The following is a 26,554-nucleotide window of genomic DNA, read 5'->3' as shown; positions in this document are numbered from 1 at the left end:
CTTGTGTTTCGATATGTAAAAGTAAATCTGGGCAGGAAAGAGAAATATGATTCATTCTAAGGCCAGGTGTGAACTGCAGTCCATCTTATCTGGGAAATTGTAAACAAATTTATATAAAAGTATTTGAAAAGCAATTTGTTTTCTTATCTGTTGTTGGCCTGATCAATTTACTTTAATCAAACTTAGAGCATTTTAAATAAAAAAAAAATAGGATTTACAAGTACAGTTTGACAGGGATTTGATTTGTAATTGGATTTAACAGAACAGGGGGTCGTGTCCTTGTCATATTCCACTTCTGTGGAGCATAAAAGGTTTGTCTGCTCTCTGTAGGCACAGCAGGAGACCCAGAAGGCAGCCTTGAGCTACGAGAGAGCGGTTTCTATGCACACAGCTGCCAGGGAGATGGTCTACGTGGCAGAGCAGGGCCTGATGGCTGATGGCAAGAACACCCTGGATCCCACCTGGCAGGAGATGCTCAACCATGCAACCTCTAAGGTAATAAAAAAGAGGAGCGAGACATAAGACAGTAGGAATGGATGTAATTAGGAGTTTTATCAATACTACAGCTCTTTTATTATTTTATTTTTTTAAAATGTATTTTTGATTTATTCTGATCCTCCCTCTTTCTGCTGATATGGATTGACTTTGCAGCTGGTAGAGGAAGGAGGGGCTGCTTTGGGAGGGGGACTGCTATCGCAGCCAGAAAGTCTGATCTCCTCCTTGGCCTCTCTGCTGTGCTGTCTGCTGTGTGTGTGTGTGTGTGTGTGTGTGTGTGTGTGTGTGTGTGTGTGTGTGTGTGTGTGTGTGTGTGTCTGTGTGTGTGTGTGTGGTGTGTGTGTTTGTGTAAAAACATGAATGCAGATTAATGGTACTGATATTTGGCAGCCTCAGACACATTCACAAACTGACTGTTAATGAGTTACAGTTGACAGAATAGACAGCGGGTGAAATCTTGTTCCATCTCACTGTAACAGGACGTCTGGCTGTGTGGTGCAGGTGGTGTTTCTTCTACCCTTGAGTGTTGAAGAATGAAATAACCTTTGGGTCCTGTAGACAACTATAATGTAACTGGCAGAGTCAAATAAAAGCCCTGCCCACAGAGAGCAGAGGAGAGGCCAGTTATATGTCGACAAATTACACTGCTGATGACACTCACTGGCTTCATCAATTACAAGTACGAGAGCTGACCTTAAAATTACCCCGGGTTCTGGATTTCAGTGCACATCCCTACTTATAATGAGACATGAGACCGGTCCTGGTCCTGGGTTGGGTGGACCACGTGCTGTAAGTGCAGGATGTTCTGTGGTGTCTCACATGGGACGCTGCATGACTTACAGAGAGAAAACATTCACAGGACAAAAAAATAGTTTGTCTAACACTGGTTGGATGATGACATGAATAAGACAAAAAGCTTAGTCAGTGTATGTTAAATCGCCTTTAGGTTTATTTTAGCATATTTACAAGAACTAGATAAATGAGAAACAGTCTTGTTGACTTCAACAATTAGAGAAGTGACGTGGACATACGAGGCCTGACTGACTGTTTGGTTTTGTTACAAACTTTAGTGGAGAGGATGTTTGAATGACACGAAAGGTTGGTGTGTTTTACTTACTCTTAATAAAATAACCTCAGTTTTGTGTGTGTGTGTGTGTGTGTTTTAACACCCTGCTCCTGCGTCTCCCTCACAGGTGAACGAAGCAGAGGAGGAGCGGCTCCGCAGTGAGAGGGAGCACATGCGCGTCACACACGCCTGTCAGGAAGCTGAGGCTCGTGTTCAGATGCTGCAAAAGTCTCTCAAAAGAGTCATCCTGAAGTCCAAGCCTTACTTTGAGCTCAAGGCCCAGTTCAACCACATACTGGAGGTAATGCAACCGTAGATAGGAGATCTTCCGTGCAGAGCGTCCTGCACTCTGTTACTTCCAGTCTATCATTCTCACAAGGACAGTTTGGTTCTGTTTGTGTGGTCAAGTTGTAAATAGGGCTGGATGTCAGTGCTAATGTCCAGAGTCTCCAGACTTAATTTCAGTTCACAAAATCCTGGATTGATTCATTTTGATTCAGTTCGATTCGACTCTTGATGTTTCAGTTCCACCAGATAAAAACCAATGTTCCTTAAAGTGCTTCTCGGAATTTATAATGAGAAATTAAATTTCCTCTACATTCAACTGGTGAGCAATGCTGTTTCATTGCATTGAAATTATATAAAGTGCACATCATTGGCTTAATTGTAAACACATTTTGTGGTTATAAATATTTATTTTATTTGGAAATTGCAGAGCAACTGAAGACTGTGCATAAAAAACCTGCACCACTTACAAGATTATCATCATTATGCATATTTTAAAAAAATGAATATTATCCCACACAGCTACACATGGAGTGCCAGCAGCAGATGCATCAGCTAAACACAAACATCCACTTTAATGATCATGTGAGCACAGACAGGGCAGGAAGTGAAAGTCGCCTCTCTAATTCATCTGCACTGTTTGTGCTGACAACACATCAGCCTGATATCTGCAGACAGCTGCTAGTGAGTATTAGTTACCCTGCAGGGACAGACCGAATAAAGTAGAATCCACATACTGTTTCACAGCCTCCATCTCGTAGCCAGAGATAATACGTCTTCAGCAAACACAAACACAGCTCAGATCAGTGTGAAGTCTTTTTGTTTCTGTCTGTCCCTCTCATTGATGTGAGTCACGACAGTCTCGTAAACTGTGGTGGGTCTGTGGATATGTAACTCGTGATTCAGGGCGCCTCATATAGCCAGCTATTATCAATGTTACTTTTTAATTTTTTGTGCATGTTGTAATCACTGTTTCCACAAAGCAGACATTTTACACATCACGCAGCCTTAACTGAACATTTAGTGCAGATGTACATCTTAAATAAAAAGACCAAGATCTCAGGATTTTAAGAATCAATATTAAATCATTCAAATAAAAATCACGACTAATAAGAATTCTTTTGTTAATCCAACCCTAGTTGTAAATATGCTGCTGAGTTTGCAAACTCTTGCAATATACCCCTGTGTCTTATGGATTTACTAGAGGTCACTGGTAGTTCATTTTTCTGTTTGGCATAAAATCAGTTTTGAAATTGATAATGAAAGTTGCTGTGCCCTGTGTGTGACTCCAGGAGCACAAGACCAAAGTGCTGCAGCTAGAGCAGCACGTAGCCAAAGTGAAGACCCGCTACTCCATCGCCCTGCGAAACCTGGAGCAAATCAGCGAGCAGATTCATGCTCAGAGGGGGAGGGACCAGGCCGAGGGAGGGCGCCCCACTGTGTGCGCTGGGCGTAGTCCCCCCGTTGGAGCCGAGTCCGACGTCAAAGTTCAGGAAGAAGGTGGGGCCTGCGGCGGCGGTGCCACTGGGAAAGATCGGGTGGATGCAGCCATTGACCTGGTAGAGAAATACAAGGAGAAGGAGAATGAAAAGGAGAGGGAGCGGGCTGGGTCGGATTCCCTCTCGGTCTTCAGCCTGCAGACCATCGCTTCTGACTTGGAGAAATATGACTCCATCGAGCACCTCGGGGACCTCAGCGATGTAGGGAGCGTAACGGGGGATGAGGTGGAGAAAGAGAGAGGCGGAGTGATAGACAGAAGAGACAAGCTGACGGAAACCACGGCCAAAGAGCGCCAGCAGCAGTTCTATAAGCAGCACCACCGAAGCTTCAGCTTGTGAGGCTGCCACTCAGATAACTGCTCCAAACACTGCAAAAGTAAAACGTGAGTTAAAAAAAAAAAATACAAATGAGGGTGAACATCCCTCACACATAGTTACCCACCAAAGTATAAGACAGTGAATTAAAGTGTAAAACTGGAGTGATGCAGTTGTAGGTGTATGATACTTGGTGTAAATAAGCACACTTATGTTGACTGACAACACATTATTCTAAAGCTGACACTGATCACAGGAAACATTGCAGCCTAGATAGAACACTACTGGACTCTACAGAGGTTACATCCCTCCAGGATATGTATATTGTATATTCACTCCCTCTGAGGAACTCTGGGTAGAATTTGTTCCTTGAGCATGAAGGAACTGCGAAGAATGATCAAAAGTTTGAGCAGCGACACCGGAAAAAACAAAACCCTCCCTTCCAGTCGTGTCGAATCTTATCAGCGACTGCTTCAAGGTAGAGAGGTCACTGGGTCTCTCTCTGCACACTCTGAGATCCCCGCTCTCATCCACCCTCGACGAGTTAGTTAGCAGGGAAAAATGACAAAAACGATTCTGTCAGTGCAGAGTGAAAGCATGTTTGGATTCACATTTCATCTATTTATTTCCTGTAACATGCTGCAAGTAGCGCTTGTCTTATTTTTTGGCACGAGAGAATGCGTTTTTTGAAAATTCCTGAAATGATGAGCAGAGAGGACGAAGTGGAGTCTGAAGGTCATAGAGACTCCGTTTGACTGTTTCCACTCCGACAGCATGCACTCCTGGTTAGCTATGTAGACAGACATTTATGACATGTATTCAGGGCTATATGCTGAAACAAAAACTGACACAGTTAAAGCTAATGATGATGAAGCTCAGCCATGTTTTCTTTTTGTTTCTTTATGTCATATGCTGTAGTATTCTGCTGCAAAAGCCTTTCCCAAATTTGTATCATTTGGATATTGTTTACATTTGAATATGTAGATTTCTTTGGGAGAAAAATAATTTCCTCTTGTGTTTGCCTTTTTAAAAAAAAAACTGTGCCCTTGTTGTAATTTGAAGTTGTGCCTTGACACAGAACCAGTAACCAATTTAGCATGAGCGGTACTTTGTTGTAAACTCATCTGTAGTTCTGTTTAGAATCATTTAAAGAGCAAGTGTGTGCCCTGTACTGATTTTTAAAAAAGACTTTTAATAATCCGACTCACCCAAGCACCGTTTCCGATGAGACTTGAAGAGCTATTAATATTTGGTTTTGATTTCCGTATTTTCTTCTTTTATGATATTGTACTTTGATTGTCAAAGGGTATGATGCAGAACAATGAAAGTCGAGAAATGACTTGTAAATGTATGTAATTATTACAAAGCTGGAAGATATTGACATGTACAGTTACAATTGTGTTGCTGATTTGAATATTTGACAATTTTGTTGTACAGATGTTCTGGATACCCACATGTGTACCTTGTGTGCTTAAGTCATTATCGTCGCAGTTTATCTGAAACACCTCTCACCCTCACCTGTGTCTTAACAACTGATCTTCGTCCTTTTTAATGGCATTTGTGAATTAGTCAGAATGTCCCTCACTGTTTCCAATTTATGCATTGTCATACCTATAATCAATAAAACAGATCATACTTCTTGGGCTCCTCTGATTCCCATATTTTCATATTTACTTATAATGTTGTAGGATATACAGTAGCTTTGTTTGTCAAGAGACGTGACAGGACGTGAGTGCCTGATACCGGGAGAGGGACAGAGACAGAGGGGTTATGTCTTCCGCAGCCTTCCCTCAATTATTCAGCAGATGTATAAATATGAAGCAGGATGCTGATCTCAGAATAGATGACAGAGGAGGAGCAGAGGCCAATGGTGGAAAGGAGAGATAAAATAAGTCCACAGGCTTTGATTTAATAGATGACCAGTGTTGCAGAAATGACTGATTGCTGCTTCATTGACTTAAGCTGCGAGGGGCTTTAGAAAGGGGCTTAACAATGTAGTCAGTGTTAATACCACAGCGCCATATCTGCACCTCCACCCGTGTCTAGTCTTCCTGCCGTGATATAATTATTCACGGTGGGATAAATCCGCAAGCTTATCATCAATCCAAAGCCTCGTCTTAAGATTCATTATGATATTTTGCTGTTGTTGGCCGAGTCCTTAGCGCGTTACATCTTGGGGGGGAAAAAAATCAGATAAATGCGTGAGCGAGGGACTGTTACGCACGGTGCGTCTCCATCATGACGTCGTGAATTAGCTCAAGATTGTAGAGGAGGGAGGGGGGTGGAGAGAGAGAAAAAAAAGGAGGGGAGTGTGGTGAATCGGTGTTTCGTCGTTTATGGGGATGCGTTTGTATATAGTGCATGTATATTTTTTGTATGGATTTTTGTCATTTCTTACCTTTGCCATGCGTAACTGCAATACATGGAAACAGCCCGAATGAGATACGATTTGTTTTTGTAACATTCTGTTTACGCACGGAGCAGCTTGCACATTAATAGCCATATTATATACAGCCATAAAAAATCGTTGCAAAGATGCATATTTTTACCAAATAATCCGACACTGGGCTTTTACCCTGGCGGGTCCAACCCGGAGGACGAACTGTTATCTTGACAGAGCGCATCGAAACTAATAGTAAGTACACATGCTACAGCTTTGCTTCAGGCGGCTAGATGCTACTATTACTGTAGGTCGCAATTATAGACTACATTTATTCAGAAAATGCTCAGTTTCCTCGGTAGATCATCTAGAGAGATGCCAAATTCGCTCTTCATTTTGTATGCAAAGGCCATACATTTTCGATGGGCACAGGCCAGATTTGTTTTGAGTTCCCTCCCGTAAGAAACCATCACCATCCTGCCTGCATTTCCCTTCTTATGCTTTAGAAGGAGAGGATAACAGCGTGGTGGTGATGGGGCTTTACGCTTTTTAAACAACATGAAGCCGGTTTAAGCAGATGGCACGCTCTCCTAGACGCTAGTTTTAGATGTGTTCATATGGGGGCTGTCCGGGCTCGATGATGATGGTCGGCCTTCCTCTCCAGGCCATCACGGATTCCCTTGTCAACAGAACGACAAGTAACTACCGACAGCATACGGTTGGTGGCACCGTTACTTTGACCCTCACGTCTCAGCAGTTCATGCTCAGCCGTGCACAAAATGCAGCATCTGAGTGTGTGTGCGCGTGTCCCGTGTGGACGGAATGGCCACTACGTGCTCGTCGATATGAGGTGTGAGCTGTCTGTGGTGCTGAAATGGACCGGATCAGCCCCTTCCATTGCAGCTTCCGGCATTATAAACACACAAGGAAGTAGGCAGTGTGTGTGTTTATGTGTTTATGTGTTTATGTGTGTGTGTATGTCTGTGTGTGTGTGTGCAACAGTGACATTAGAGGTGGAAGTGAGTGTGGATGGACTGGTGCAAAGGTGTTTTGGAGCGGGGAAGGCGCTGAAGAGCTTAAGGCCAGTGGACGGGCCCTCTCCCCTCTGTCTGCTCGGTGCCACTGCAGCCACAGCTGACAGAGTTATCCGGCTTTGTGCTGGTTAGGCTGCCTCATACGTGCTACTCTCACTCACATACTGTAGTTTGCTTTTATCCGGCTCAGTGTGTGATCGCTGATATTAATGACTCTGGGCTGTCCTTCTTTCTCCCCCCTTTTTCTCTCTCTCTACTGCCTCCCCTCCCTCCTTCCCACACAGGACAAAAGCACACACTGTACGCTGCCAACACACACTCCAACACACCACCACCACCACCACCAACACCATCACACACCTAATACACACTCTCTGGTGGTGTCTACCTCCTGCATGCATATTGTCAGTGAACTCTAAAAATACACTGGATAATGCTAATGAAGTATCCAGCAGAGTTTGTCTGTCTTCCACAAGCAAGCCTCGCTGCCATCTGTCTCCCTCACTGTGGTGCTTTGCTTTGTTATCCCCTCCCATACACACGCACACACATGCACGCACACACACACACACACACACACACACACACACACCCCTTATTGCCTTGTTTATGTTTATGCATGTGTGACAACCTCATAAAGCAACATTTATTATTCCAAAACTGCAAATGAGCAGCTATATATAATGTGTTTATCATTGATAAGTCAGTTGTACGTGTGTGTGCGTGTGTGTGTGTGTGCGTGTGTGTGTGTGTGTGTGTGTGTGTGTGTTTCCCTGCCTGCCAGCACTTGAGGCACTGTGGCTCACGGGACTCAAGGGCCTTTTGACTTTTTGCTGCTTAGCATAACACACTCATCCTGTACTCAAATCTGCACATTCTGGCAGTGTTGCTGTACACATTCAGTCGGGTTAAGGTCATGTTTGCCATAACATTGGGACATGATTTTCTCTTTGCTATTTGTTGGTATGACATATTTAATTGTAAATTCACTCTTCATTTAAAGAGGGACTCCTGCAATTTCACAGATCAAAGTCTGTTTATAGCTGGAGGACTACTGCACATGTGAGGAAAAAGTTGCCTTATGTGGCTCCAGAGGGAGTTGTGTGAAGTCTGGGGATCAGACCTCTGTAGCCAGCTCCCCATCTCTGCTTGAAACTAAATCAGATGCTACTAGCATAACACACCCAAAACTCTGCACGAACTGTCCGCAGTCGAGTTGCCTTTGTTGGTAATGTAGGCACTAATGCTGCAACTAATGATTATTTTCATTACCGGTTAATCTGCTGATGATTTGTAATAATTGTGTGCTCTATACAGTGTAAAAAAATAAAGTCACATCTACAGATGTCTTATTTTGTCCAACCAACAGTCCAAAACCCAAAGATATTCAGCTTCTGTCACATATGACGAAGCATCAAATTCTTACATTTGTGACGGTCGAACCACAGAAAGTTTGCCACTATGTGACTGTCAAAACAGTTGCAGATGAATTTTTCTGTTGTTTGACTTATTGATTAATCAGCAAATCGTTGCAGCTCAAGTAGGCACCGGGTGTCAACAAGGAGGAAGAATGCATGGAAAGAAAAGGACTATATTTATAATCAATATATACTCCGTTTTGATATTTATTTTGTTTTAACTATCTGTTGTGAATCTGCCAAGTTTACAGAGTTTCATTGCCAGTGGGGAGGGATGAGTCATTGTGCCTTAAAAAGCTGTCAACACACCTGAAAGCACCTTTCTGCCTTGCAATCGAATGCTTTTGTGTCGACGGTCTACAAGCTGTTTTCCACCCTGATATGAAGGAAACTCTGAAGTCTATTGACTCTGCCTTCGTGTGAAATGTTTCTATGGGCAGCCACTTTTCAACAACATCACCATCAGGCCTCAAAGCCTGAGCTGAAACCCTGTATAGCCTTTGAAATGAAGCAAAGCTGGCGATCAAGTGAGCCTGACCTGTCCGCGCTGTAAATACAAACTCATCCTCTCGGTGCATTGGCAGGCAGGTTGAAAAGGGAGCTAATTTTGCCAAAAAGTTGCTGCATTCCTTTTTAGAAGGACAGCAGGGAACTGAAAAAGACTGTATCTGAGGATGGGGGTGTAACATTAATAGTGTAAGAATATTTTCTCAGCAACCCTTTTCTTTTTGCCTTGTTTCTGCTTCTGCCTTTTTCCAAAACCCCCAATTTCCCTCTCACATTTTCCTACTTTCTGTTAAAACCTCTCTCCTTCTCTTCCTTCTCTTCCAGATCCAGAGATGGCACGGCTATTGTTTCTGATTATTCTCTATTCTCTTCCGTCTCTTGTTGTGCCCATACATAATTCATCAGCTGGAGGTAATTTGTGTGTGCTTGTGACTGGGTATATGCAGGATTCAGTCTGTGTGTTTGCTGCGTGTGTCTGTTTACAATATGCATTAATGGACAGAAGTAACTCCGCAGAGATTGTTAAGTGGCCTGAATAAAGCACTGTAAATTGTGCAGTGAGTGTCAGTTAAACTGACAATATATCATATTGCTGTAATATAGATACATTATCTGGACACAGAGTTTTCATTCTCTGCTCTTGTCACCTATCTTCCTTCATTCTTCTTCCTCTTCTTCCTTTTTTCAGGCTGTGCCATCATCCGGCCTCCCAGGGACGGGGGGATCCGCTACAGAGGCCTGACCCAAGAGCAGGTACAAACACTGTTAGTGCAAATTACAGTAGCTCACATGTCAAATCAAACATATTAAACCACAGTTGGCTCGAAGATTTTCAGAATAAATAACACAGAACTGGAAATATTAGGCAGCTAACACTGTATCTGTATACCGTATCAACTCCTAACTGAATGGGAGTTACAAAACATGTCAGTCAAGCCTCAGTCAAAAACAGGTCGCATTAGTGCATATAGAACTTAAAGAACTAGTTTGACGTTTTGGGAAATATGTTTATTAGTGTTCTTGTGGACAGTTTGATGAGAAGCTTGATACCAGTCTCGCATGTGTACAGCCAGCAGCCAATTAGCTCAGTGTAGCCTAGCTTAGCTTGGTTTAGCTTAGCTTATCTTAATGTAAAAGTTGGAAACAGGGGGAAACAGCTAGCCTGGCTAATTAAGAAAATCTGCCAACCATTACCTTTAAAGCTCCCTAATCAACATGTTATATAATGTATGTGTATATCAAACTTCTAAACTCTCCTAACTCCTAATTCTCAGCAAGAAAGCAGCTAAGCACATTTCACAAAATATTGATTTATTGCCTCAGTTAAAGGAATATGTTATATACAACCAGTGCCTACCGAGCAGTCTGCTGGTTCTGATGGCAAATTTGCTCACCGAAGCCGTGACCCTGGATCAGCTGCGACCTTTGACCTTTAACGTCCAGCTCTCCCTCTGATCTTTCCATGTCTCTTTCAGCTGTGAACTGTTCAGTAAAGCAAATATGTCAAACAAAACAACACATGATCAACTTTCTTAAACAGAGACACATTACAACGTAAACATGCATGGTCTAATGAAGAGACACTGTCAAGTTGCAGTATGGGAAATGTAGAATCCAGAGGTTTCAGAGCTTGACCCATATCGCTGCATTGATTCACCCATCCATTCTTCTTTTAAAGGTTCTGTAAACGAGATTTCAACAATAATATAGCTGTAAACAGCAATTTTCTATGTAAAGATATGGTGGAGTAATGGCGTCCTGAGCAGAGAATGAAGTCACAGCCCCCCCCGGCTTTTTACCGGCTCCTTCACTGTCTTCACCGGTTCAGTCAGTTCTGTCAATTCATACGACCCGTTCCAGCTGATAAGTCCAAGGCCGCACTTACCCAATCCTACTGTGAAGCCGGTACTGGTCTGGCTTTAACAAGATGGAGAGACCTACGAGCTGCTTAAAGGCTCCAGCTTGAATCAAAACTGGCTTTTCTTGATGGTTTCAAAACATAGAAAGTACCAAAACCTCTACAACTGAGCCATTCAAATGTAACATAAAGCCTGGGCAATCCAGTTTATTTCCCCTCTCCCAACCAGAGAGAAGGTGTAATTCAGTGTGTGACAGCCCATCAATTCACACAATATTGCCATGAAATGTTTTTCCTAGTGAAGCCTCATTCTCACTGGCATATGGCACCAGACTCAACTGTGCTGAGAGAGAACGGAGAGGGTCTCTGACTGAATTAGAAAAACAGGTATGAAAGAGCATCGATCACTCTTTAATTACTGTCTCTCCTCCTCCCAATCCCTCTTCGCCCCCGTTTCTCTTACAGATCCGCAGTGTGCAGATCCTTCCTGTGGATTACGAGATCGAGTACATCTGCAGAGGAAACCGGGTGATCGTGGGGCCAAAAGTCAGGAAGTGCTTACCCAACGGCACATGGACGGACATAACGCAGCACAGCAGATGTTGTAAGTCCTTTTTGCTCTAATTCTCATCCCTTTTTTTTTTATCCTGACGTCCTTTCTTCTTTTATCTCGTCACAAGTTTCATTTTTCCAGACGGCATCATAATCAGTTCTTACATGTCTTATCTGGTGGAACAACATCAAATTAAAGCCACAATTACAATAAAACAGAATCTAAGTTGTTTTGACAGCATGTTACCACCTTCCCTGTTTAGACTACACAGAGGAAACTGTGAAATACTCTGAAACCTTCACTCTCACTTTTTTCTAAGGATTGGGATTTTAGTTATTTTTATTCTCTACAGTGCTATTATGAAAATCCACATTAAAGTAAAGTGATGCAATCTTAAGTGGAGCTCACATGAAATGAAAGCAGCTTTTTTATTGTCCTGGTTTCCTACAGGACTTCCCATCAATTTAAAACCAACACTAACTGATTTTTCTGGCCAGTTGAGATCAGCAGAAACAAGCTGTGAAAACAACACTGACATATCATCACCTTTTAAGTTGAGGTGGTGAACTTGCTTTAATTACCATTCATTCTTGAACATCCTTCCACAGGGTGAAATAATCGCTCTTTTAACTCTGTTTCTGGTCTTCACCAACTCCCGAGGGAAATATCTGGCTCTTTAGCTGCTAAATGCTCCACTATGTTCACCAGCCAGTCACTCACTGTGTCGGTTCGCTGTTTGGTGCTGAGCAGCTGTCTGAAAATGATGCTTTGAGACTGGTGAGAGTGAACAGAGAAGTTGCACCACGACATCTAAGCAGTGAGATGAAACACAAAGATCTTTAAAACTGATGGGAGCTGCAGATTTTGGGTGATAATTGTCTGTAAGTTCATCACTATGAGTGACTGCTTTCACATTGTCCTGATGTTTTCACACTGTCATTTGATAGATAATAAAAAAAATTCTATTATAGCGACTTTAAATAATAATTACTGTTGTATTTGAATGGGAGCAGAAATGTAAAGGAACATTACTGACCAATGACCTCCAGTAAAAACTTTTGGTTGAATAGGAGCATGCAAGTTAATTCTTGACCTTGAGAGAGGTATGTGTGACAATATATGGAGACAACAGGTAAACACTAAGGAAGAGTTTACATTAAATGGGGAAAAGAAGAAACAAGAAAAAAAGGCCTGTCTGTAATATAACTGTTTGAGAGCAGAGGCCATTCTTGAACAGAGATGAGGGTTATGATCTCCCCCATATATAGAGCCTCTTGTTTTCATGTGAGCCATTGGCTGATGAAGACCCTGAGCTTCAAAAAGCTAGGAAGTGGACCTTTGAGCTGCCATTATTTTGTGATATTTTGGTTGAATGTTCACAAATAATTTCAGTGAAATCCTTCTCTTGTTGTACAGATAATACTGTCACCAACCAGAGCTTGTAAACATGGTTTTGTGGAATTCTGATCTATGAATAGATTTGTTATTTTGCTGTGCCCTGTTGGTCGTTGGTCGATCTGTCTGTATACTCGGAGATATCTGCATCTGATGAGGGGCGATATAAATATGTAGATGTAAACTTATCTGTTACCCCCATGGAGAATAGTTTGGGCAGATGCTTGCTGGGTATAGCATCGGAGATCGTACATTTAGATTTCGGGAAAGAATAAAGGAGAAAGCTCGCTTAGATTCCACATGCTGGATGTTGTGTCCTTTTGTAATGTTGTTCTGTTAAATAGTATTTATGTTGTTTTGTTGCTTCTACGTGGTTTAACTGTGTATTTCTTCTGCAAACTTTGCTTGCAAACCCAAATTCTCTTATTCAACAGTGAAGCCTGAATGTAATTTCTACTCAGATCACGTCTACAGTGCCTCTGCAAATACTGAGAATAAGGCCACCGATCCAATCAAATCCCTGGTATATCTCTGTTTTTGTTCTTTCAGTTCCCATTTAACATTAGTAGAATTTATTTTTCCCAAGAGTGCATTCTCTAAAGCAGGATTTTTGTTTTCTCTGGCTTATGTAAGAGTGCAAGCTGCAATGTGCAGATTGGAGTTTTATTATGTGCTCACATGCTGGAAGGAAGATTCAACAAACTCGGCAGCTAAACAGAATTATATTGAAGAACTTGGGCATTTTGTCAGGAAATCAAACCAAGAAGGCAAAGCTTATGCCTAATTTATTTCTTACAGGTGATTAACACAAAATGGTTTCTTGGTCAGTTAAGGTTACATTTTCAGACTTTCCTTCTTTAAATTTGTATTACACTGGGTCTGTACTGTATTTGGGTTATGTGCAGGGAAATTTTCAGATGTTTCCACTAGGTATATCCAATACCCTGAAACATTTCTGAGTTAAAGCTGCTCAAGAGCCATTAATAATCTCACAGGATAAATTAATTTAAACTTCAGCATCAGTCATTGGCTAAGGTAAAACATTTTTAATTTGCAGCTCATTTATATTTTATATATATGTTATATTTATGTTGGAGAAATATTTTAGGCAACATCAACCATTTATTTGTGGACTGTAGAAAAATTAAATCTAAACATTTAAACTATTGCCCTTGTCACTGAAGCTTTATTTAGTTAATGTTTTGCTAACAATGCTAATCTTTCATCTAACTTGAGAACCGTAATGAAGTAAATACATTCCCATGAGCCTCAGCTCGTGTTTCCATTGGCAACTGTTAGCGCGCCAACACTACACGAAGATGGTGTACAAGGTAAAAATATGATCTGCTAAACATCCAAGCGTTGTCATTGAGCGTATTTTCGCAAGCTGTGTTAACATTTAACTGAAACAGAGTCTAATAGTATGTTCCTGCAGTTTCTTGCTAGCATGGCTGTAGACTTGCCTTAGTCATTTCTCAACTTCACATGACTTGTCGTGTTTCCAGGGAAACTGTGCTAGCCTAGCTTGTTGGCTAACTAGAGGCTAAGCTAATATCATTACATTTCAGTTAGCTGCAAACAAACGATTGCCTTTGAGTCGATAGTCGATTGAGGCGATATGAGTATTACAGCTTTCATTCTCTGACATGCAGGTCAAGGGGCAGTCATTTGATGCACATGTCCCCCAAACTCAGATACACCATCGAGCAAAATCGCTGGACATCAGCGCTCGCAAGCTAGCAAGTCAAATGCTCATTAGCTAACGTTGTGTAAATGGGACGAGACGTACCCATTTTTGGTGGCCTGTTTCTTATGTTTGTTTTGGACATCAGAGGGGGCTGGCTGCTTGCTACGGCAGCTTCATATCACTTTTTTCTACTACTACACCAGTTGCTTGCCTGGATTTAGAGAAAACTGCGGTGTAAAACCAGGCGGTAAACTCAAAACCGCTCGTCACAAACCTTCGGGTGACGTCACGGAGGCTACGTGCATCTTTATTTACAGTCTATGTGCAAAACTTGACCAGAAACTACCAAGTGCCAAGTGAATCCACAGCATCAAGACAAACGTCTGTTCAAGCCAGGAGGTCACCCAGAGTTGGAATCAGGGACTTAGGAATCGTACTACCTGGTGATAGGTAGCTGATTTGAATGTAGGCTACCATATTTACAAATATAGTGCATCATTTTGATGGCTAATTGGGGCCACATTTGTAAATTGTTTTAGAAATTGTAAATGGAGAATATAGCTGGCCTCAAAAAGAAAAAAAAAAGAAAGAAATGTCTTTTTTCTTTAATCCCTGTGGAGAGTGGAGAGGAAGGAGGGGAGGAAGACTGGTTAGGGAGAACAGGGAAGGAGATAGAGGAGGAAAGCTAAACAAGTGATTACAGAACCTGCCAATTTATTATTCTAAACATTAAAACGCAAAAACGAGGCAAGCAATGGGAATCTCTAAACCAAGGTATTTTATCTAATTGTGTACTATTATTATTAAAGACTAGACAGGAAAGAGAAGAGGGTGAGACGGAAAAATGAAGGAGTGAAAGTGTAGTAAAATAGTGAAGAATTAAGTAGAAAGGTAAAGAGAAGGAAAGGAGGGAAGATAAGTAACACAAGTGAAGAAAAGACGACGAGAAAGACTGGAGGAGAAGAAAAAGTTAAATCTCTTTAGTTAAGTCAATCTATAACTGTTAAGGGTCCAAAGAGTGACCCGATTGGATCAGTTGGCCTTAATCTTATTTTATTACAGTACATCAGTTACCATGGTCAAAATACATGAAACCAGAACTGTCCATCTTTTTATTTTATAGATATAAACATTTAATATTTTAATGATATATTGAATGCGGATCTTGAAATGGCCTCTGCTTTTCATTTTAGAAACCTGGTCACCTTAACTTTGAACTTTGTGTAAATAAGGAACCTGCACTTTCTCCCATCCTGTTACTTTACCAAGTAGCTGTTCATTTTGTGTCTATCTGTAATCCTGGAGGCGGAGGATGTAGTTAAGAGGGACTCCAGAAAGTAAAATGATCTCTTCCAGAGGATAAACACTGAACTTCTTGTTCCCACATTGCATTTTTATGTTGTTTTTCTGCAAAATACTGTGCAGCTGTTAGACAAATTTCACCTCTCATTTGCCTTCACTTTTAGCCCCTCATTTTTTTGGCATCGCTACTCAAGTCGTGTGTTGCCTGGAATCCCACAATGCCTTACATAGCGCTTCACTTGTGTTGCATAGAAAATGAATAGAGGCGAGCTTTTTAGTGCATTGTGCCACTCTCAGTGGTTCAGACCTTGTGTATGGTTTTCACAAGGTCTGAACCACATAAGTTACGCTTAGGTTTTAAAATTTAGCATGTTTAAAGTTTGCCACTTTTCAGTCGGCCATTGAGATTTTTCATTCTGATTAAAGCTGCACAAATGTATATAAATGTGTTTAACTATTGCTCAAATGACAATGTATAAATTAAAGGGATCACTCATAGGGACTATCTCATAAAATTATCACCTGATTTTGCAGGTCTCCTCAGCTCTATATATGTTTGAAGTGTCTTTCAGGTCATTATTTTGGTTTTACAGCCTGTAACTTTACTGTGCTGATTCACTCACTGCTCTCATCAACTTAGTTAAAAAACCTACTGCACACCACCTGTCCAGCACCAAATGGCCGACAGATAAAGTTAGTAACTAGTTGCCAAAACACCAATATCCCTCTTTTAAGTTTGTTTGCTACAGCTCCATTCCACAAGTTATTACCTTCCACCATGTATGTTTGTATGTTTGTCTGTACTCAACTGATTTGCACCAAACTTGGTGGAGGGAGGGGGGCATGGGCCAGGAAAGAACCGATTCTTTTTTGGTGCAGACCGAGTTACAAGTGCAGATCCACATATTAACCTGGATCTCACAAACGTGTAGGATTTCTTGGCCTTGGCAGAGCTATACAGTCTACTACCTGCCATTCTAGTTATATATTTCTATTTCTATAACTTTCTCTGTCTCTTGTGCTCCTCTTCCTTTCCAGTGCTGCTGTGCCCGAGAGTGTGGACGTCTCTGGAGAACGGCCGGGTGACAGTGAAGCCTCCCGGACCGCCAGTGGAAGGGACAGTGCTCCATTACAGCTGCCACGCTGGCTTCATCCTGGAGGGCAGAAACATCAGCCATTGCACTAAGCTGGGCAAGTGGGATGCACCTAAACCCACCTGCCTCTGTGAGTCTCTCAGCCATGATGTGACTAAATGAGATTTTACATTAAGATGCAAATTACAGTCAAATTCTGAACATGATGTTGTATGGTGCGATTCCATTTACTGCTTATAACTACTTTGTGGTGTGTCTGAAAAATCTTTTATTAAATGTTTATATACTGCTAATAAATACTAAAGAGGGGAACTTAAAGTGAAGTGTTAACTTTTAAGATTCACGCTTCTGTCATTTTTAGAGCTGAAACGATTAGTTCATTAATAGATGAACTGATTTACAATTAATCTGCAACTACTTTGATAAGTGATCAATTGTTTCAGTTGCAAATTGCCAATCACAACTCTGGTTCCAGCTTCCAACATGTGGATTAGACTTTTTTTTTGTCATATATGACACTAAAATAAATATCTTTGGATAATTGGATATAACAACTAATTTAATGACACCCCCTTGGCCCCTTTTAAATTATGATGAACATTTTTTTTTTTTACTATTTTGTGAGATTTTATAGTCAAAAGCAATGTTAAGAAAAGAATCAGTAGATAAATGGATAATGAAAATAACTGTCGTAGTCGCAGTGAATTTGTTTAAATGCTTAGCTGAACTCTTTCTTGGCAGAAATGCACATTGTAATCAAATGACATATAACATATTCAGTGCCATTTCATCACATAGACATGGCTCACTTATAGGTCTCACAGTCTGCCTTACATAAATGGGAACATAAGGCTTTAAAGATGACACATAATTACAAACACCTGTTCTCCCAGTGGTTGAGCACGGTTGCTAGGCAATAAATGATACAGCCAATCAAGAGTGTATTCCACAGAGGCCACTCTGTATTGCTGGCACAGGCAGGTAAAATGAGTGATGCATACAAGTGAAAATCTGATGTCCCCTACATTAACATATACACAGGATAAGTAGTCACTGAATGTAAAAAGGGAGTGTGAGTGGATATTTGGGATGTCACTGACACCCAAGAGATTTCAGCTACAACAGTTGGCACGTCTGGTGTCTGAGAAGTTTTATCCAAATTAGTGCAAACAAATGAGGATTTAGGAAAAAACACAGATGAAACAAAGAACTAAAAGAAATGACATTGCCAACTGGTTATCAGAGAAGTTGGCATGGCAACTAGTAAAGTTGCTATGGGAATAGTGGTATTAAAAGGGATGAAAGATGGAATTATCAGCACAAATTGGACTGGGTAATTGAAAGCAGGCTATTTATTTTATAATCCCTAAAAAATAGATGTTTTATAAATGCTTTTTTTTACTTAACTGTTTAAATCTCTCAAGGTATTACTATAAGATTGTGTATGGTATCTACACCATATAACTATCAGATTTAAAGTGTCTGTGTCTATTCTTATGGTATTCCTTTAAAAATATCATAAGATTACATAATATAACACAGCCTCCTCCTGCCAGGCCTCACTGCTTGGCATACACCAGGAAAACTACAATGATGTGTCACTGCCATCTAGTGGAGGAGAATCATTTGAAATTTCAGCTTTACTGCACCAAATCTTAGCCTACAGTACATCATAAAGGTGAATAATTAAAAAATGGGACTTGATTTGTCATTAAAGCTGTATTATAGTGCTGGAGTAGAATAATCCATACCCTTTTCCTTCTGAATTGTATTTTTAATCATCTGTTTTTTTCCCCTCTTTTTCTGTTTCCCTGCCAAAGATGACAGAAACTACACAGGTAGGGCTTTTTTCATTCTTATTGTCATGTTCTTGCTACATAAGATACAGTATCCAAATCCTACTGTGCACCAATAATTAGTTAATTTTGTTATTTATTGTGTCATGGACATACAAGAGCCCAGACCACATGGTGTCTTACCCAGGCTCAACAAATTACATCTGCCACAAGTTCCCTTCCTTTTTAAGGTTTTTTCTTTTTGGAAATAATAATTATCAGACATGAGGGACATTTGACTCATGAGTGCAGCCCTTAGATAAATGTTTAATACAGATGGACTTCATCTTCAGTCACATAACAAACTGTCTTTTAACCTTCTCTGATCCCAATAAAACCGTCTGTTCCTGAAGCCAGTTGTAGTGTACCTGGATGTAACTGTGCACACTCATATCTTTCAGTTAAATGCTGCTGCACATAAGGCTGTGCAATGCTGTGCTGCATTATGTATTATCACCACCGGAGGGCAGCAGTGATCTTTGAGAAAGTGGCCAACCTGGGGCGTGTCTCCATTTGGGGCAGCCATAGCCTAAAGCACTGACGAGTGGTTCCACTGTATCTGAAAAATCCCCACAGCAACTGGGAAAATCTGACCTCTTGGGTGAAAAGGAAACTTCCTCCATAAACAACCTGTCCACTTATTGGTTTCTCTGCTTTGAGAAACTAAATTTGATTTCAAGCTGTAAACTCAGTTTAAGAAATTAGTTTTTGTGTCAAGCACATCAATATTCAAAAACATACATAGGCTGACAGCATTTCCCCCAGTTCCTCACCAGACATTACATGAGGAACATTATCTTTCTACCCCTGAGTATCAAGTAAAACCTTCTTTTTATGAATCAAAGCATTGAGAGAAGAGATTAAGACAATTTAATTTGCTCGTTAGCATCATTACTGAGGTAGCATTTTCTATTCAGCTCATCCAAACTAACCCCCTCATGTCTTTAGTTAATTTTAATTCCAAAGTTTTAATGAAAATTGTGTATTCCTATTAGTTTGCCGCTAATCGTTTTTGCTATGCTCCTGCCCTCGAACACTAAGAGGGATTTTGAAAAAGGAGAGCATGAGACTAGCTGTGGGTTTGTCACCATGCAGGTATAAATATAATCAAGTGTGAAATATTCTGTTCACTTTCCCCAGTCCTACATGCAGTGCTATGAGAGCCGTGCATTCCTGTTGCTGTGAGAGTAAGAGTATATGAGTTTGCAGCAGGTCATTTCTGAAAATGAACTAATGTGCTTAGTCAACCTTCCCTGGGAAAATAAAGGGTCAAAACATCTACTAGTACAGCCATTTTATCTGATCCCTGGCAATGATGATGAATACATTTGTTGCAGGATGGCTCACCCTCTTGCACAGTTATGTCACCACATTAGGAATTGGCCAGATATTGAATCATACACTAGCTACAATCCTTGGAAGGCTCACAACAGTGCACCGTAACTCCTAATGAATTAGGAATAAACCTGTGCTAGCCTTTCATAAGCACAACACTCCTGGTCACAGATACTGTCCATACACATATTAACACTTGCCTGTGCACACACGGCATGCAACGCAGAGCTAGATATATATAGTTTTATGTAAGTAATCCCATGAGTTGCTGATAAAAAACTTTCCAAATGTCACGGACAGACTTGACAAACACATAATTAACAAAGCAGCAGAGAACACTGTTTCCACAAATAGAAATTTCCATCTACTGTCTCAATACTGACCTCCTTCTGGCTCCGCTCCCTCTCGCTCTCCACTCCATGTGCCATCACCACCCACTTACTGCCTCCTCAGCGGGAGAAAGGTTAATACCATGCTCCTGTCTGTGTCTGCTGCTCTACCCTGTGTGTGTGTGTGTGTGTGTGTGTGTGTGTGTGTGTGTGTGTGTGTGTGTGTGTGTGTGTGTGTGTGTGTGTGTGTGCGCATATATGCAGCACAATTGCATTCACGTACAGTAAAATAAAACCATAGGTACACAGTGAGTTCAAGCAAATTAGCAATCAGCCAGGACAAACAGCTTCTATCCAAACTCTGCAGCCATTCTAGATGTGTTACTAACAAGCATTAAAGCATGTTTTTGTCCTTTTGTGCAGATAATTGTTACCCATCACCTTTTGTGGATGTGTGTGTGTGTGTGTGTGTGTGTGTGTGTGTGTGTGTGTGTGTGTGTGTGTGTGTGTGTGTGTGTGTGTGTGTGCGCGCCCCCTGATGATTGCCTCACTAAAGCTGAAAGAATGAATCCATCAATGATTCTTGGAAATATAATCAGAAACTATTTTCATAATTGATTAATTGTTCCAGTCATTTTTATAAGCAAATATAGTGAAAAATGCCAAATATTCTCTAATTCCAGGCTCTTTAATTAGAGGATTTCCTGGTTTTCTTTGTCATATATAATTGCAAAAAAAATATTTTGGGATTTTTGGACTTTTAGAAGAACAAAACAAAGACATTTGAAGACATCATGTTCAGCTCTGCAAAGTTGCGATGGGCATTGCTTGACAGTTTTTTTTATTATTTGAATAAATAATCAGCTGATTAATCAGTGATTACTTTATCATTTGTTTCAGCCGTAGGCCTAATAAATGTAGATGTTTTTTGATGAAGTAATTTGATAAAAATGGGAGGTTATTTGAAAAAGTTTTTCAAACAAGAATAAAAACTGTATTTGACGGGGACTATTTTCAGTGATGAATTAATACGCATTTGGTGCACAAGGGAGTGTTTACGGCAGCAGGACAGTGGATGTGGGATTGACTCAAAATAAACCACAATGCCCGTGTTCCTTGTAATCAAGGCGCATGAAGGCTCACTGATGTGTTTTTAATAGTTTTTTGACAACAATGGTTCCTCTGTGGCATAGAGGAATAAGCTGTTTACTTTGATGTGGGATCAGTCCATTGTTGGTTTTGGACTTGTGGACTCAAGGGATTTGTTGAAAATAAGAAAAGATATACTGTGTGTTGCCACCTTTATCCTTCAAGAAGACTGGTTGTATCACTGGGGTTTTAGCTTGGCATGTGTGTGCATCTGTACAGTATCACTGGATGTCAAAACATGCAACCAGACACACTGTTCACAAGTATAACTTCATACAGAAAGTAGGTTCTGTCAGAGTCTTGCCCCAAAAGGTTGAGCTGAGATTTAAAAAGAAAAATGATTTACCTTGTGTGTCCTGTGCTGTATTCACTCTCCTCACCTGGTGGAAATGTGAATTTGAGCCTTGCATGTGGCAGTAATGGATTTTTTAAAGCTGATGAATACTGATAGATGATAGTGATTTAGCAGAAGACATTCCTTTTTTCAAAGTTGCATTCATAAAAATACACGATGTTGCTCCAAAGTTATGCTCTCGTGGCAGGGTATTTGAACAATGAACGTATTACTCTTAACAGACTTCCCTCCACCCTGATACCCAGGCAGGATGTATTATTCTAATAACTGAGATGCTGCAGAGTATTGGAAACGTGGTAGTGAGTAGTGTGCTGCTGCAGGACAAATTATGTAATGATAATACTGTATCTAAGTTAGTGCTTTTACAGCCCTTATTTTCTGCCATACTGGCCAACATTTTTGCTCCTACTAGTAAATCGTCATTCCACTAAAAAACACTGACCCTGAAAAGGTATAAATGCGGCTGGAGTTTTCAGCAACAAGCAAACTTAAGCATCCTAGAGGATGGATTTTTAAATACCAGAGTCTGATTACTACACAAAGAAACGGCACATGACTTGTACCGTCAGCGTTGTGGAAAAACCTTACGTCTACAAAACATCAGCATCTTGGGATTTGCAACAGCCTGATTGATTTTCACAATATATTTTGTCAAAGCTTTTTTACAATGATTTGGATTGCTCCCTTGCTACAATGCACACTGCAGGTGGAGGACAGTGTAATCTGGCAATTGTGTTAAAAAGGAACATTCAAAACAGTGTTTTCCCAACTATTGCATCTGCCGGAAGGAAAACAGGCCATTATCGTGAAGGATGCCCGGTGTGCAAACTGCAGACACACACAAATATACAGAACCCAGTCCTCATTAAAGAGGCTCAGCAACATGTTACGACACTCATGTCTCCGTTGCATCTTTTCCAGGCTGTGCAACAGCTAATGTCTTCTCTGAATGTGGCATTGGCTACCATGGGGGTTGTTAACACTGCACTGCCCGATGCTGGTGTGTCTTGCCTGTGTTGGCTGCAGGCTTATGGAGCACAACAGCATATACTGTAAAGTTCACGGCTGAATAATTGATACTGCTTTGGATGGGTCACAGGGTGGCGAAGAGGAGGAGGAAGTAGAAGGCAAATACCAGCAGATGATCAGTACACTCACCTCAGCCTGCGAGGGCTTGTTAGCAGCTAGATCTGAATAGCTCTCTGCTACATGGAGATATCCAGATAATGAGTTTTGGGTAATGAACCAGGGTTATATAATAGTCATATTCCATCGCCTAACTACAGAGGGTTTTTAATTTAGACTGGAGAAATAATGGTCTCCTTCTCAATTGCTGCAATAAGTAATTTTCAAAAGGGAACTTTTAACACTAACATTACATTGCAATTAAAGCGCTTACACAGGAACCGCAAAAACATGAGCATGAAATAAAAGTGTAGTCGATGAAAATGGCTAAAGGTACTGTCGCCACCTCAGTGAGTTTCCACTTTTCCCTCAGATAACAAGTTGTTATCCTTTAGTTGTAACATTCCTCAAATGACTGAGTGATATCGAATGACGATGGCATATGAACCCCCGCCCACACACACACACACACACACACACACACACACACACACACACACACACACACAAATGACAAATGAAAACCAGCTGTATGATCATTCAGTTTTAACTACAAAGGATTAAAAGGCCAGTGTTCCTGATTATATGGGTGTAGGTGTTTATGTATGCGCATGTTTATGTGTGTGAAAAGGTGTGTGCGTGATGGTGTCTCTTTGTGTGTCATAGATACAGATAGGGACTGTGTTGTGAACGGAGGGTTCAAACAGCAGGTGTGCAGAGAGTCCGGCGTCTCTCTTGTCCACACTAACTCCATCACTGTCTGTGCTCTCCTCAGACAGAGATAATGGCAAATAAAATCAGCTGTGATTGATACCACCTGCCACACATTCTTGCTGATTTCTCAAAGCGGCTTCAGTGGCAGTTTGTAGACTTGGCTTTTAAGGGAGGTAGACATGAAATGGTCTATGAATTAGCAGAGGTGGTTACAGAGCACAGTTACACATTGCTCGTGCGTGTGGTAGCATTTGCAGGTCAAACAGCATTGAGGCATTTAGGTCAAACTCAGGCTAAATTTGAACATTCCTTATGTTACATAAAATTGTTTCAATAGTATTTAAATGACTGTAGTCCATCGTGCAGGTCCTAAGAGCGGAATCAGTGTTTTCAGTTATAGCGCCGGCTCTAGGGACGGTGATGATGTTGTTGTCAGTCACTTGGTCCACCACTTTGGTCCAGACTTAAGTATCTGAACAACTATTGGATGGATTGCCATAAGACTTTGTACAGAGATTCATGGTTCCCAGAGGATGAATCCTGCTTACTTTGGTGATCCCCTGATTTTCAGTTTAGCATAAAAAGATGTTCATGTTACCCTTGAGATACCTTTCATATTACACACTAGCTTGACAAGCTTGATATTTAACGTTATATTAATGACAAATGATTGTTGCATACACTCATACTGTCATTTTGTACATTGGTTTAAGGTTAATTTTGTGCACAGTTGCATTGCTTCTTACTCTACCAACCCCTATACACTTACGTTGTGCAGTGACTGCAATGCAAATAATTTAATCTGATCTAATAAACTGGCAACTATTCTGATAAGTGACTAATTGTTCATATTAATTATCAGGTAAAAACATTACCTACCTGACCTCCCCAATTGTGAGGATTTGCTGATTATCTTTGTTTTATGTGTAAACTGAATATCTTGAATTTTGGACTGTTGGTCCAACAAAACAAGCAATTTGAAGACACCCCCTCGGCTTTTGGAAATTATGGTGATTTAATTTATTATTTTCTTACATTTAAACGGCTAAACAATTAATATATTAATAGAAAAAGTAATGGGCTGGTAATTACTATATAAAAATTTCATTTGCAGTCCTACATTGAACTCCGCATTAAAATGTCATTTCAAATTGAAGCATTACTTATAACCTAGAAACATTTATTCTTTAAAAAGAATTGAGTTTTAATCGTTAGACGTGTGCCGAGCCACGGTGGAACATTATTGTTTAGCAACTTTTAGTGGAATTAAATTGTGACAATATGTGATCACATCCTGTTATCGCTGAAAAAAAATTGTAAAACTCTAAATGAATTCTGGGCAAATCTTAATAGAAAACTAATCAAATATTGTATTGCATACAGCTGCCAAGTCCTGATGTGGTGCTATTCATTTTCAGCATATTGCTGAGCCCTGCACCAACACCTGCAAGGTGGTTGAGGCCACATGCACTGATCAAAAATTGATTATGGATGTAGTAGCTAACAGTGTAAGCCACAAGCTGCAGTGATGGAGGAAGCAGTGAAATGCAAAGAAGATGTGACTTAATGAGGTTGTGGGATGGATGTACTGTTTAAGTTAAGCTCAGCTTGTAACTCATTACAAAATCTTTGAGGAGATTTTGCCCAGGGCTCCTCTCTCTCTCTCCGTCTCTTCCTCTGTGTCTCTGTCTCTCTCCCAGTATACATTTCAGACTTGTCCTGACTCACTCTCTCTCCTCTCCTCTCTCTCCCTCTCTTTCTCTCTCTCTCTCTTTCTCTCACACACACTCAGCCAGCCGGTGCTGCAGTGGATCAGTCGCAGAGCTCTGGCGCGCCTGTTTTTTCCGCGGCAAATCGTTTCATCTGTTGGAATACGGCTGCGTTAAAGGAGGGAGAAGTAGCCCGCTATTTCTGCTGCTTCAGCTCTCAGTTCACGCTCCACTCTTTCGTGTTTTTTTTTAGCTGCAGCGCCCAATCCACACTAATTCCCCCCCCCCTCGGTTGACGTTTCCTGCGCGGACCCCAGTCTCCATTTCGCGCGTCGTTTTTGCGTAAAAGTCGTGAGTGAGGGACGCGCTGTCCAATATCCAATATTGATGATTGATTGCGAGCAGAAAGCAACGCGTTAGTTTAGTCACAACAGTTGTGTGGAATTGCATAGAAACGTGTCGGACTGCGGGACTGAGGTTCGTTTGAAACTTGACTGATGAGCATCTCGGAGTGAGCGGCAGCGCGTCCTCACATGAGCTCTGCAAAGTGAAGACTGACTGAACTGTGTTTGACTTTGTATATCCAGCACGCCATGTATAATTAACCACGCATTATGCTAAATTATACGCTGGCTAAATTATTTACTGGATTCGCTAAAGACTTGCAATTAAAAGTAAATAGTTGGCTTACACAATATCTGCAAAGCTCGGCATAATACTCCAAACTCCAAAAGAGCCGGACACGTGTTGAGTTCACTTGAATTTTAGTAGCACATAAAATAACCTTTGCCTGCTGCAGCACCGGGGCCAACGGACTCCGGTTCAGCTCACCTTGAACCATGCTGATAGGGAGCAGAAGCCCTCCGCGGGTAATTCGCGCAACCCGCGGCCATGCGATGTTCCTCCGGGCATCTCTCATCGTCCTTCTCCTCCTCTGGCCTCGGCCGTCCGCAGGCAAGAAGAAGCTGTACATCGGAGCGCTGTTCCCCATGAGCGGAGGCTGGCCCGGGGGTCAGGCGTGTATGCCCTCCGCTCAGATGGCCCTGGACCTGGTGAACAACAGGAGCGACATCCTGCCCGACTACGAGCTGGAGCTCATCCACTACGACAGCATG

The 26,554-nt window shown here is 41.2% G+C and overlaps 2 protein-coding genes and 1 long non-coding RNA gene across 3 annotated transcripts in view; 2 read left to right on the top strand and 1 right to left on the bottom strand.

The window, feature by feature from the left end:
• sh3bp5la (SH3-binding domain protein 5-like, a) overlaps positions 1–5,298 on the top strand; it is a 9,631-nt gene extending 4,333 nt beyond the window's left edge. The window contains exons 4-6 of the mRNA XM_056381067.1: positions 331–495; positions 1,689–1,862; positions 3,139–5,298. Coding sequence (XP_056237042.1) covers positions 331–495; positions 1,689–1,862; positions 3,139–3,684 — 885 coding nt within the window. The 3' untranslated portion in view covers positions 3,685–5,298. The remainder of the gene's footprint in view (positions 1–330; positions 496–1,688; positions 1,863–3,138) is intronic.
• Positions 3,264–26,410, bottom strand: LOC130172378 (uncharacterized). The gene is made up of 4 exons (XR_008828259.1): positions 26,271–26,410; positions 10,357–10,481; positions 9,647–9,737; positions 3,264–3,402 (listed from the first exon to the last, which is right to left on the bottom strand). It is a non-coding gene; the product is annotated as an uncharacterized LOC130172378 (long non-coding RNA).
• gabbr1a (gamma-aminobutyric acid (GABA) B receptor, 1a) overlaps positions 5,449–26,554 on the top strand; it is a 70,192-nt gene continuing 49,086 nt past the window's right edge. The window contains exons 1-7 of the mRNA XM_056381065.1: positions 5,449–6,295; positions 9,324–9,410; positions 9,688–9,752; positions 11,323–11,461; positions 16,833–17,018; positions 18,709–18,726; positions 26,394–26,554. Of these exons, the coding sequence (XP_056237040.1) occupies positions 9,332–9,410; positions 9,688–9,752; positions 11,323–11,461; positions 16,833–17,018; positions 18,709–18,726; positions 26,394–26,554 (648 nt within the window). The 5' untranslated portion in view covers positions 5,449–6,295; positions 9,324–9,331. The remainder of the gene's footprint in view (positions 6,296–9,323; positions 9,411–9,687; positions 9,753–11,322; positions 11,462–16,832; positions 17,019–18,708; positions 18,727–26,393) is intronic.

This window comes from Seriola aureovittata, chromosome 7, assembly GCF_021018895.1.
Source record: "Seriola aureovittata isolate HTS-2021-v1 ecotype China chromosome 7, ASM2101889v1, whole genome shotgun sequence".
In the NCBI taxonomy this organism is placed as follows: domain Eukaryota; kingdom Metazoa; phylum Chordata; class Actinopteri; order Carangiformes; family Carangidae; genus Seriola; species Seriola aureovittata.
This window is presented reverse-complemented; position numbering and strand designations above follow the sequence as displayed.